At 39.0% G+C, this 13,610-nt stretch overlaps 3 protein-coding genes and 2 pseudogenes across 3 annotated transcripts; all 5 read right to left on the bottom strand.

Annotated features, from left to right (window-relative positions):
• On the bottom strand, positions 1–2,274 carry NIP7;1 (NOD26-like intrinsic protein 7;1). Its single transcript, XM_011092486.3, has 5 exons — positions 1,530–2,274; positions 1,225–1,449; positions 940–1,134; positions 710–771; positions 1–638 (listed from the first exon to the last, which is right to left on the bottom strand). The coding sequence occupies exons 1-5, from the start codon at positions 1,707–1,709 to the stop codon at positions 425–427; spliced, it is 876 nt and encodes a 291-aa protein (XP_011090788.1). The 5' UTR covers positions 1,710–2,274; the 3' UTR covers positions 1–424.
• A 147-nt stretch (positions 2,275–2,421) lies between these two features.
• On the bottom strand, positions 2,422–4,069 carry LOC105171583 (chitinase CLP). Its single transcript, XM_020697267.2, has 2 exons — positions 2,818–4,069; positions 2,422–2,745 (listed from the first exon to the last, which is right to left on the bottom strand). Exons 1-2 carry the CDS (start codon positions 3,730–3,732, stop codon positions 2,488–2,490), a joined length of 1,173 nt encoding a protein of 390 aa, XP_020552926.1. The 5' UTR covers positions 3,733–4,069; the 3' UTR covers positions 2,422–2,487.
• Positions 4,070–4,222: 153 nt separating this feature from the next.
• LOC105171389 (putative aspartic proteinase GIP2 pseudogene) lies at positions 4,223–5,877 on the bottom strand (annotated as a pseudogene).
• Positions 5,878–6,861: 984 nt separating this feature from the next.
• On the bottom strand, positions 6,862–8,495 carry LOC105171390 (putative aspartic proteinase GIP2). The gene has a single exon (XM_011092489.3). The coding sequence runs from the start codon at positions 8,418–8,420 to the stop codon at positions 7,167–7,169; it is 1,254 nt and encodes a 417-aa protein (XP_011090791.1). The 5' UTR covers positions 8,421–8,495; the 3' UTR covers positions 6,862–7,166.
• A 2,947-nt stretch (positions 8,496–11,442) lies between these two features.
• On the bottom strand, positions 11,443–12,839 carry LOC105171584 (putative aspartic proteinase GIP2 pseudogene; annotated as a pseudogene).
• Positions 12,840–13,610: the final 771 nt, after the last annotated feature.

Raw genomic sequence — 13,610 nt, forward strand, 5'->3', positions numbered from 1 at the left:
ATGAATGTTATATGGATTTGAAAAATAAAAAGCCATACATTCATTCAAAACCTCAATAAAAGGCAAAATTGTTTATTTAGGGAAAATCTATATAACTCAGATTGGGCTGGGCTCTTCTTGGTCACGGCTAAGCCCGAAATAAGATCTGGGCCATTCATAGGCTTTAGTGGGCCCAAGTGTAATTTCTGATGTCTGAAAAGCATAAAACAACTGCAGAAAACACATCATAGAAGATCACACCTTATTCCTAAACTAAGTATGTATTGTCAGAACAACAAGAACCCAACTCCCACAACAGAAATTTGCACTACCATTATAGTTCTAAGTCATACATATCTAACTTCATATTTTCCATCTTTATTCATTCACAGATTGAAAAATGACCAAGCTATGTATGTATATCTTGTTGTTGTTGGTAAAACATCTAATGCAAGGAGCTCTGACTGGACTGAAGGGTTCTAAGTGAAGGATCAGGTTTGCATGACCAGCCTTGTAGTCGTAAAATCCGGTAGGTGAGAACACCGGCAATAGCTCCTATTGTAGGGGCTACAACATATATCCATAAGTGATCAAATCTCCAAGAAACAAGTGCGGGTCCTAGTGATCTTGCTGGATTCATCGACCCCCCCGAGACAGGCCTGTGTTCGACATAAAACGATGACAGTTTAGTCAAACAGATGAATTCTGATGCTTTGAGATGAGTTTTTACCCGGAGATTAGCACTCCTAGAGAAATGGCAACTCCAGCAACAAATCCGGATAACGGTCCTAGCTGCAAAACTTGCGTTACTTATTGTACTAACTATGCAGGAAAATTATATGACTTGGAAACGAGAGATGGCTAATGCGATTATGATGAATTTAGAAAAGAGATTTTTATGGAGACAATATTGGATTCTTGTGATGCAATACTAAGGTGAAGTATGTATTAGATTCTTACAGATTGTGGTTCACTGATTAAGGATGTGGATAAGAACAGAATGATGAAGGTTGAGATGAGCTCCACACAAAAGGCCGACGTGCACCCGTGGAGTGGTCTTGTCATCATAACCTCTGGTTTAATACTGTAAACTAATTTTCCTGTGTATGTTGCCAAAACAGAACCACCAACTTGTGCAAGGACATAGAATGGAACCTTCAATAAAAGAAAATGAGAAACGGATAACTTTGTTTCTTACAAAGATGAGTTCACCCAGAATCGTGGTTCGTGATGGAAACTTTTTACCTCAGACCATGGGAATGGGCCAACAGCTGCGAAAGCTATTGTGACGGCAGGATTAACATGAGCACCTGAGATGGAGCCTATGGAGAAAACTATGACTGTAACCGTTAAACCTGCAGTTGCTGCATATTCCAGTAGCCCTGCTTCTACTCCCATGAAACGCATGTTTGCAACGATCCCACCAATGCAAAACATCAAGATGAATGTTCCTAATGCCTCTGCCAAGACCTGTGGTTTCAGATCATATCAAGGCCTTTCTGTTTGAATTCATTCTGACAAAATATTGGAGGTTTTCATCGTCTTCTTACCTTTCTGACGAGACTTGTATTTATTTGATTAGGAAACTTCAAGAAATGGTAATTTCTTGCAACATTTCCATTGCTTGACGTAGTGATGTACCCCAATTCTCGGTTGTTTTTAGGCTGGCTACTTGTCGATGCTCTGTTTGAAATATCGGCAGATGATGAATCTTGAAATGGGGCTTTCATGATTTGACTTTTGCTGCACTAGTTTCACTGCCTAATTTGAATATAGTCTTTAAATTTGCATTTCTTGAGTATGTTCGCATACTTCCATATTGAGAAGGTGGTAGTGGGGATGTTGCAGATTATCTGTTAATTCACACTGCTTAAGCTTTTAACTGAAGGGAAGAAACTGTGGGAAGCTGGAAATGGGGCTGTTGGCTTAACCACACAATACTTGTGTTGCTCCCATATTCTACATGAAAAAGTTACTCATGCTTCTTCAGTGTCGATGTAAATAAGTCAGGTTGACGGTATCTGTCTAACTGCTTCTCAGTTATCTACTACCTAGAGTAATAGTTTTGGTATGTAAGTAACATCACTACCGACTTTCTCACGTGCGTTGCATCTGCAGGAACAGAAGTGAATCAGAGATTTGCACGTATGTGAGAACAGGCACGTAACAAGATCAGCAAATTCTTGTGCATTCTTTAAACAATTTGTATTTCAGAAAATTAAGATAAGTTTTGCATAGATTGATCTTGTGGGATGTGGTCCAAACCATAAGGCCTTATCTTGACAATCTTTTAAAATTATCTTTAATGGATTACACTGTAAAGAAAACAGTTCAAAAGTACATTAAAACATCTGATATTGCAGCACTAATGATTTTCTTGGTTATATGATCCGGCTGTGTCTGATGCCTGATCTGATAGTTCAACAAACAAACCAAACAGGATAGTACATAAGCATTTACTTCAATTGCTGATCAATGGTTGCATCATTTGCTTTGTACAACATAAGCTCAAACCCTAGTTGTAAAATTGAAGCTACCACATGTTATCCTCTCAAAGTACAACGAAGAACTGAAACCCAGCCTTGATTCATCAAGATCAAACAGCAACAAGTTATCCTCCAACTGGAACGATCCGATCACAATTGAGTGTTCTGGAGTTTTTCCACCATCTAAAAATGCAAGGCATGCTGAATCTCCACCAACTTGCTTCATGGAATTTGCTCCATATATAGTCCAATTCTTGCCGTTGGCAAACTCCAAGTCAATCTGAGGTACATGCAAGCCAACCCGACTGAAACCAATTGCACTAGCATTGAAACATGTACTAAATGGACTCACCTTCTTAGTCCTAGGAATGCCCTTCATTGCCTTTTTGAAAAACTTGAGAAAGAGTTCATAGATATCGGTCCTAAACGTAGTATAAGGTACAACAGTACTAATCTTGATTCCCTCGTATGGAGACTGTGCGATGGAATTCCCACTTATGGATAAGGCCTTGATGCCAATGAAGTAATCTGCAGACTTGGGATTTTTGAGGAGCGTAGTGTAAGATAAAAGACTTGATACATCAAACTTTGTTAGAGGAAGAAGATTATACGGTCCATCACCAAAGAAAACCACCCCATTGCCTGAACTTGTGCTTGGCAAACAAATTGCAAATTTTCTACTGACTCCAAGAAATGGAGGAGAGAACTGAGCTGGTAGAGCTAAAGGAGCCCAAGAAAGGCTTGCCAGGCCTACTATTCCTCTTGGAAGGGAATAAAGAAGGGATGCCGGAGCACATGATAAATATCGATCACTGAAGGTAATCTTGGCCGTGGGATTGGCACCATCAGTCCACGATATCGTGAGATTGGTTGAGGTCAATTGAGCTAAGGCACAGGATTTGGTTCTGGGATTTATAGGAGTAACCATACAAGTACATGGCCTTGTTGTTGACATAGTATATGGTAGGGGGCAAGAGGGTGACAAGAGATACTGGGCTTGGAAGCATTCAGTAGACACGCAAGCCACCCGGGGGTAGTGGTGCAAGGGGCAGCGTTGCCACGAGAAAGGAGCACTGAGGTCAACCACATAGCGTTCGTTGGAGTTCAGGATTATTGTATAGAGAGAAGTGGTGGCATCCTTCTTGACAGGTGCAACCAATGTAGTGTAAGGTTGAGCTGAGGCTTTATTGTGGGTGAAGATCAGGAAAAGAATGAAAAGATTCAGCAGACTGATAGTGATCATGGGCTTCTTCATTCCGTTAAGCATTTGAAGATCTTGATTGATGTCTGAGTTGATAGTATTAGGAAGTTAGGAAGCTATCTTTCCATTCCATGGGCTGCAGTAGTCTTTGATTATCTTGAGATGGATAGCTTTGAAGTATGACCTGTTGATCTCTGACAAGTGACAACTGGCAATTTGACTACTTATTTGGCTCAATTATTTTCTAAAGTCAGAGCAGCAATCTTTGACAAAACATAATTTGACTTTTTTTAGGATTAATTATGGGAAATTCAGATTTGGAGAGAAAACCTATTAAAAATGATAAAACGGCCCCGCATATTTAGGCTTCGACAATTTTATAAAATCTGTCGGAAATGGAGAATGGCGTGTGCTACAATGAATGTACAACTGAGCCTTTTTTATCGGCCAAACTCGTTTAGCTCGAAATTTCAAGTTCCTATTCTGTTAGTGATTATTATCACAAAAGATAGAAGTTCAACCCTGTGAGTAGAATTTGCAGCATATCTTAATACAATTCCACAGAACATTAATCTTGCATACCAACAGCACAGATTGCAGCAGAAGGAACTGTTACATTTATTTCCCCATAGCCAAAAACAGAGAAGACACTCAAACTAAGAAACCTGGAAGATTGCAGGCACGGCCAACTCAGTACTCCTACTAATTACAGTTTCAAACTTTAGTAGTAAAATTGAAGTTGCCGCACGTCGTTTGACGGCCCAACAAAGTAGAGCTGAACCCGAGCCTTGATCCCTCCACATCGAACTCCACCAAGTTGTCCTGAAGTTGGTGCCCTCCTAAGACAATGGAAGTCCTAGGCTTCTTACCTCCATCCACAAATGCCAGGCAAGCCACCTCACTGTTATTCAAATAAACCATTGAATTGGCACCGAAAATCATCCATGTCACATTGTTTTGGAGCACGAGCTCGATTGCAGGTACCCCTGGGCCTAGACGTGTGCTCCCAAGGCTCGATGCCTTGTAGCATGTCCCAAATGGCGGCACCGGGTTCACTCTAGGGACCTTGGATATTGCCTTGACGAATGCTTTTGTGATTGCATTGTAGATTGATGTGTGCAATACGGTGTAAGGCTCGACCGTGCTTATCTTCGTGCCACCATTGCCTTTCGCGTTGAATTTTAGCAAAGCCTGGCTCACTGGCACAGTTTTTGTATTGACTTTTATGGATTCCACTCCGATGAAGTACTCCATTGAAGGCCAAGTATAATCAGGGAACTTCTCAATGATAGGGCGCACAGTGCTAACAGGATTAGTAAGAAGCGGGGTGTAAATGAGTCGATCTGAGACTGTAACACTCGGGAGCAATACATAAGGTCCGTCGCCAAGAAAGGCCACACCCACTGATGAACTCAAGCATATTGCGAACTTTTTACGCACACCTAAGGCCCTTGATAAGAGTGAGGGGAGTGAGGTCTCGGTTCTACCAAATCCAGCAATCCCTTTCGCTCCATTGGCCAGTTTCTCCCCAAGAAACAGGGAACCACAAGAAAATAGAAAGTTGGGAACCCGAACAAGCCTTCCAGGATTCGACCCGTCAGTCGATTGGAGGGCCAGAACATCAGTGGCCACCTCTCCAATCTGACCTGATTTTTCCACCGTGTTGTAGACCACGTTGGAGCATGTTTCGTTGTTGCAACCAGGCCTCGGCCCGTCCCAGCAGTCGTCGCAAGACTTAGACTTGGCAAGTCTGCATTGCGGGGAGCCGCAGAGAGCGGGCTTGTAAGTGGAACTGATGTACTCACTACGATCACAAGCCACCCACAAGGCTTTCCCGCCAACATCGACTGTTAACTTGACGGGCCTAAGAGGGGTTCTCTGGCGGATGGTGGTTAAGTATTGGCTGGTGGATGGGTCTTTGGTAACAGCAAGGACGAGAGCTTGGGGCCGAGAAGGTTTTCCAGGTGTTCGGGCTGTGCTGGGAGAGATGGAAAGAAAAAGGGAGAAAACAAGACATAGTAGAATGGAGGAAGAGGAAGACATCATTTGGGTAAGGGAAATGAAAAATTTCTATGCAAACTGATGAAGATTGAAAGATGTGGTGCCATATATATAGCGGGTTTAATTCATGCAAGTGGGCTCTTTGCACGTGGCAAAAACTTATCTAAATATAGCAGCAATACGTTGGAACTGAGAAAGCCTGTCGAAAGAAAATGGAATTGTATCTCGGATTCTTTCTAAATCTTCTTTTATAGAGATAGAGCATATATTGGGAACAGGAAACCAATTCTAAATTGGTTTTCAATCTTTATAAAATATTAGCTGCTGTTATCTGCGTTCGAGAAACCTGGAAAACGCAGTTAAATTAGAATAATCTCTTTGACTATATCGTTGTAGACCAAAAGCTTATTCCAGTGGATTTTCGTTTAAAGATTACTGGTCTACTGAATAATGTAATGCTGTGGGTTTCTGCGAAAAATTCTTCAACAGTTTTCTGCATTCCCTCGTGAATTGCCTTAATCCCTTGCAGAGCCTCTATTATTTTGCTCAAAGAAGGCTACTTTTGAATCCTTACAGAGTTCAAAAGCTATTATAACCTTTCCGGTGTCCAATATTTAATGACTTTATCCTATGAATCCCATACCTCTTTTGAAGCATTTGCAGAGACAAACCTGGCAATGGGATATCCGTGTATTGATTAGAATTAGAATTTCCAAATTCCATACTTTTACAACCTCCGATACCTGAACTAGACAGCAGAAATCCGAGGAGTCAACTCTAAGATTGTTCATACTCTGTGGGCTGCAATGCAGAAAACTTCATGAGTTTATTTCACATGACAGCCCATAGCAATAAGGCCCCCTGAGTGCTTGGAAGGTCCATGCTTGGACCGTGTCTGTCGGTTAAATGGTCTTAAATTGCGTAACATTTAAAAGAAAGTAGAAATATAGTCCAATTTGTAATATATAATAGGGCCACTCAATTATGATTAGCTGATCACAAGTTTGAAGGGAAGGTAGAAGTAGATTAAGCCCCTTTTATCAGCCGAGTTTGGACAGTGTTTGTTGTTGCCGTATCAGTTTCAACTTGTCACCTATGAAGGAACTTAAGTACGATCAAACATATGACTGAACAAATCATCTCAAATGAAATTCAAGTAATCACGATGCTTGTGTCGCAGAAACAGAACAAGAATTCCAGGAAATTACATGTCATCTTAGTTTGCAACAGTTGGAACAATATAGAACTACATACAACCTCTGCCTTTGAGCCTGTTTCATGTGAATTTACCTATGTGTGATACGACAGAGGTTTAAAGTGAGGAGAACTTGAACAAACTGAAAACATTCTCCTGAACACTGCTCAATAATTCTCAAGATAGCTAGAGAACTAACCTATGCAACTCTTTTTACATGCTTACAAGCATCAAAAGATGAGAATTACAATCCCACAACTGTATAAAGTGGGAACTAACCTAAATTTGCTTTCTGCTCACTAAATTAGAAAATCTCCCTGGACATAACAGATGCTTCAAAGTCGGAGCAGCCTTTCTGCCCCATTAACAATGATGAAGAAAATCCAAGCATGGAATTTCCCAAGTTAAATTCCAAAAGATAATCCTCTATCTGATAGCCTCCAATAACAATGGAGTCCTTTGGACTCAAACCTCCATCCAAGAATGCCAAACACATGACTTCATCACTAACAGGAACCATTGAATTCCTGCCATAAATCCTCCACTTCACCATCTCACTCTGCAAAATAAGATCAATAATGGGCACATTTGGGCCAATTCTTTGGTTTTCCACTCCTTTGGAACTGAAACAGATTTCAAATGGAGCCACAGGTGTCACTAAAGTCAAGTTCATTGAAGTAGCAGCTTTGACATAAGCCTCAACAAATGTGCCATAAATCTTGCTCTCCATGGTGGTGTAAGGAACAACAGTACTTATTTTCGTGCTGAGAAGCCCTAAGTGATGCAAAGACAATTTCTTACCAGAAATCTTGATGGACTTCACATTCATGTAATATCCTTCTTGTAAACCGTCTTTCTTGGAAATGAGGGGAGTGTACATCATTGAACTTGAGACCTCACTCCCTAAAGGGTTCCCACCTAGGAAAACTGCACCATCCGATGGGGACAAACACAAGGAGAATTTCCTCTGGAAGAAGCCAAATGTGCTGGAAAATTGTGATGGAAATGAAATTCTTGAATTCCCCAGCCCTAACATGCCTTTGGCACCATTAGCTAACCCTTTCAGCAACAAATTTGGCGCACATGAGAACAAGAACTTCTCACTTCTGGCAAATGAACCTGAACCCGTCCCATCCCAGAATTCAATAGCCATCCTGTCTTCCTTCAACTCTACAGATGTAGACATTCTTGCAATAGTATTTTCCGCTTGTAAAGTACAAATCTTGGAGTCGTGCACCGCCCCACCACCAGGCCTGGAGCAACCACTAATGGGCTTCGCCATTGAACACTTAAGAGAACAACTCTCGACGGGCTGCTGAGATGCAGAAACAGAGTGGACCTCACAGTCAACCCAAACAAAAGGGCCATTAAGATCCACCACAAGCTTGACAGGCGCAAGATTTTCACCCACTAAAACATCAGCAACATATTGAAGAGTCGAGAAATCTTTTGTAACCGGAATAATTCCAGCTTTCGGCAAGATGGGGTTCTGAGAAACTGAGCCAGAAACAAGAAAAATGAGAACAAACAATAGAACGAAGTCATCAGAGGCAGCCATCGCAGAAGAAAAGAACAGTTGGAAAAGAGTCTGTAGATCTGAATGATATGTGTGTTTGTGGCGGAATGCCGCAGGCTGAGATTTTAAAAGGGTACAGAATGTGGTTGTTGACTTATGGGGTCATTTTCCAATGTTAGATAGAATTGCATAAGGATAAGCCCTAGCGCCTATTTCGGATTCTTCTTGATTTAGCTGACTAGATTTCTATACCACCCCACTCACTTTGCCGCAAATTTTAGTTCAAATTTGATCACGTTGCACCCCAACTAATTACATATGATATTTGTAAAGTAATTGATGGTTTGTTCTGTAATTAATTTTATTTGATTAAATTTTAATTTGGAAAAGATTTTTTTTTTTTATCATTTTGCTCATACTCATGATATTTTTCAAAAAGAAATGATGCTTTACTTTTCTTGTGTATATGCTCTGATTTTAATCTTTTACTTTGATTATTGTTTAAGTATGATCATAACATATAATTGATTGGGAATAATAACAGATAGCATTTTCCATTTTATCTTTTAACACATGATTAAAGTTAATACCCATATACATAGAGAATATTGCGATCCAGCTACCAATTTTATTTCTTTCAAATGTTCGAAAAAATTATGAACCATGTATGAGAAATATCTAGTAGGACGTATCGCTTTTGTCAATGAGTTTCAAATAGGTATATTTTTTGAGTTCAAATCTAAATATAAAAAAATTCAAATATATTTAGGTCGGACCGAACTAAATTGTTCAATACATATAGATGCAAAATGATTCAATACACATGGGTTGACGAGCTTGAGGGGGAGGCCCCATCAATACTCATGGTTAATTAATGTAGTGATCTCTTTGCCTAATCACGAGTTAAAGTAATAATTCTAATTAATTAACAATGACGAGTATAAAATAATATTATTTATTTGGAATAAAAGCAGGTGCGGTTATCACCTTCTTCCAACTGGCACATCCTTTACATATTATTGCCATATACTGATGATTATGAACCGGTCAATGATCAATCTCAATGTGTACGAAAAAGATATTCTTAAGCATATCCACATTCTTGACATGGACCACCCTGTTTGAGTAAGAGCCACGTCAGGCATGACCACTTTGGATATGGAATACCACTGCCTCTGCGTGTCATAAAAATAAATTGGTGTCGTGATCATCAAAAATAATATTTATAAATATTTTATAGAAGTGAGAGTAGGATTGATTCCTCACGAATTAGTTTTAAGTTGGTTCCTTTGAAAATAAAAATAATTAGAGGGTTTGATTGTAAAAGAGAGTAAATAAAAACTAAATTAAACTAGAAAGTTAATAAAATTAGGAGATGTAGATATAGAAAAGACTTTTCCGGTTAAAGTTGGGTTCATGCTTGATTCCGTGGGTTGATCATTGGTGCAAATATAACGCTCGTTCAAATAAATAAATCAGCTATGATCATTGGTACGACCTAACGACATCACCTTTCCTTACCTTTTCGTCAGCCAAAGTACGATCGTTTGCTAGATCCCTAATCAATAAACAACCTTGGGAACGTCTACAAGATTTAATCTATGAACAATATTAAGGATCAGGAAGGCCTGATTCTAACTAACAAATTCCTACGAGGATAATTCATTTAAGTTTGATCATTCATTCCCCATAACATAACTAACTATTTTGATATAATTAATCATGTTATGTTGCTACTGAGTATCAAACTAAACAAATAATTACACAGATTTGTGAAGTTCAATTAGCAAAACAAACCTTCTTGATAATGAACAACCAACCGCATTATTCATAAATCAGATATTTGTAGTAAGAGAGCACAGAGAATAACATGAATACTAAGAAGAATTGGAATTCTATTAACAACTAGGTAATGAATTAAAACTAAAGAAAAATTTTAAGATAAAATCATCAATTGAATTCAATATCTCCCTATGGAATTGAGAGGTCCCCTTATTTATACTAAAAGCATCCTATGAACCTAGACATAGGGGTGGTTAAGTACATAACTTATCCTAAAAAAATAATAAATCATTCTATTACATCGACCAAATATTTAAGAGATTTTTTCCAAAATTGTAGCAAATAATTCCTTTTCCTTTCATGCAAATCGCATCTTTCTTTCTTTTTTTTTCAGCAGTGACTGGACCACTGAGCGTGAGCACGTTTAGTCTGCTTGCAAAGTTGTCATAAATTATTCCTTCCATCTTTGGGTGCTTTCAATTTCCGTTTTTAGCTCAATTTTGTCATCTTTGCACCTTATCAAATGTTTTGAGTTGGAAATGCAATAAATCCACATGATTTAGAATATTTTAGTTAAAAAAGAATGTAAAATAATCATAAAATCATGAAAAATGTGTAATTATAAAAAATATGTTATCTACTCTTCTATATTAGGAAATAAATATACAGTATTTACTCTTCTTCAAATAATTATTTGAACGAAATTACTTATATTTGTATATTCTAAATTCAACCGACTCGATAAAATCTTGCTGGCATGTCTCTTAGAAGTTGGAGCATAGCCTAAAAGTTGAATAAACACCATTTCTTGAAAAATAGACATTGAAAAAAAATTCAGAATATTTCAAACATCTCCAACCAACCCCTAAAATACTCAATCAACCTATCAACAAAATAACTAAGCTAATTACTCACTCACACAACAAAGATGCTTCATTTTCTTTCCCTTTTTAGTATTTTCCTCACGAAATTTCACATTTTTCTACATTCCACCACTCCTTCACTCTAATTTTTGTACCTTCAAACAATAATATCAAATATTTTTTGGCACTATTTTGAAAAATAATACCCAATATTAAATTACATCTTTTAATACACTTTTCAGACCCTCCAAAACTCAACTTTGTTTTCCTAAGCCAATCAAAATCAATTCATAAATACTTGCAAGCAATCCGAATATATTTTTGTACTCCGTTTAGCTATACATACATGTGTATTTCTAGTAAGAATGTTCAACTTTAATTTCATAATAATTAAATTCTTAACTATAGTTCATAAGATATTAAATATTTAATAATAAATTTATTCGAGCATCTTATTTTTGTATCTTTCTGATTCCAGAGTCAAGATTTCTTATCAAAGAAAAAGGAACGATGCATGAAACAAGGAAAGACATCCAAAAATCTTAAAGGCGGGAACAACTCTTGTTCTGAACCAAAAGTGAAGAACTGAATCGAAGCTGGGAAGAAACCAGATCAAACTCCAACAAGTTCTCCTCCAACTGATGCGCCCCGATCACGATCGACGTTCTTGTATTTGAACCTCCATCCACAAACGCAAGGCAGGTTGTTTTCTGATCAATCTCAACCAACGAGTTGCCTCCGTTTATCCTCCAGTACACATCATTTCCAGGCAAAACCAAATCAATGGTTGGCGCAGACGGCCCCGCCGTGGTCTTGGAAATAGAGTCTGAGCTGAAACAGGCCCTGAATGGCGGAATAGCCGCCACGCGCTTAATCTTCATGTTGGATGCCGCCTTCACAAAGGCCCTGGTCAATGGCTTGTAGATGGAATTGTGAAGAGCTGTATAGTTCTGTATAGTGCTGATTTTCGTGCCCCCGACTCCATTTTTGTCGATGGAAAAGTAAGAATCCTTGACAGACAAGGTTTTCCCGCCGACCTTAATGGATTTAACGTCAATGAAATACTCATCCGATGGTTCATTTTCCGAAGAAATCGGGGCATTGCTGACGGGGTTTATGATCAGGGGCGTGGACTTGAGCGATTTCGGGATGCCTGATTTTGCAGATGGGCCGATCGACAACTTACCCAATCCTGACGAAGGGAGGCAGAGGGAGAATTTGTCAAGCAAGTTCAACTTGCCCGTCACTTGTTTGTGAAAAGAGATTTCAGTCCTGGCGAGGCCTAACAGTCCGGTGGCACCCGTCGCTAGGCCCTCTAGATACCCGCTGTCCATGCAAGAGAAGAGAAATTGGGGGACTGCTACCTGATTTTTGGAGTACAATGTGTCCTCTGCAAAACCTTCAGCGACGAGAGCATCTTGGAATGGGTTGTAGGCAGGGGAGGCGCAAGTGTCGTTGGTGCATCCAGGGCGTGGGGGCAGATTGCAGCTCACACAGCCCATTCCCCTAGCAGTCTCACATTTGCTCGATCCACAGGGGATTGGAGCATATGTGGTGGATGCGTAATCATTGCAAGCAAACCACAAGAATTGTGCCCCGAGATCGATGACAGTGTTGATTTTGGTTCGGTTGCTGCCCATCTGTATTGTGGCGTAGAATTGAGATGTTTTCGCGTCCTTCTGAATGGGAAGGACAAGGCCATGTTGAGCATGGGCAGCAGAAAAGAGGATAGCAAGGAAGAAAAGGGAGGAACTGAAAGAAGCCATTGGATTGAGTTTGGATTATGAAGTGAATGTTTCGTGATGAAAGTTGAGATCGTAGTATGAATATTTATAGTACTCCAAGAATGGGATTTCAGTACCCATCAAAAACAAATTAAAAGAATGGAATTCCAGGCAACTGTTGGTTGTTAAAGTTGGTATTCAAGAATGGCTGCTTTTAAGAAATGGCCTAGAGTCCATCATAATAAATAAATTGTGTGCCTTTGTCTCTAGCCATTGAGTTGTGTGGAGATGGGATTATTCCCTTCATGGGTGTAAAGATTGGATTGTTATCAAGTATGGAGCCATATCTTGGTTGTCATAAGCATTGTATAATAGGTAATTAATCATCCCTGTTTCTCTCAAACAAAAAGCAAAACCACGATATTTCTCTAATTTTTATTTCAAGAACTTATCGAGATGTCTCTTTTATAATTATTGTGCTGTGTAAAAGATATCCCGTAGCTAATTTCATTGAGCTAAGTTTAACATGAATCAGGTCCCTGGAAGGTAGTTAGAATGAGGAGAAATGAAATAGAGGCAAGTGTTGTGATCATGGCTGCTGGAGAAGTCCCTGGAGGGTCCCCCTGCTCTTTCACTACACATCCTATACTAAGGCTGGTTCTTTTTTTCCCCCCGACCCACTAGCTTCCAGTTTTCACCCACTATCTATAAATGGTAAAACTTATTTTTTAAAATAATTATTTATATTTAGTTAGTATATAATTTTTTCTCTTTTTCGTACTTCAAATATTCTCTTTTAAAATTATTTATCTTTTATCATAATTATTTTTATATTATTATTTTTCTTACAACAAAAAATTTAG

This window comes from Sesamum indicum, linkage group LG10 (genome assembly GCF_026168435.1).
Source record: "Sesamum indicum cultivar Baizhima isolate 11 linkage group LG10, ASM2616843v1, whole genome shotgun sequence".
In the NCBI taxonomy this organism is placed as follows: Eukaryota; Viridiplantae; Streptophyta; class Magnoliopsida; order Lamiales; family Pedaliaceae; genus Sesamum; species Sesamum indicum.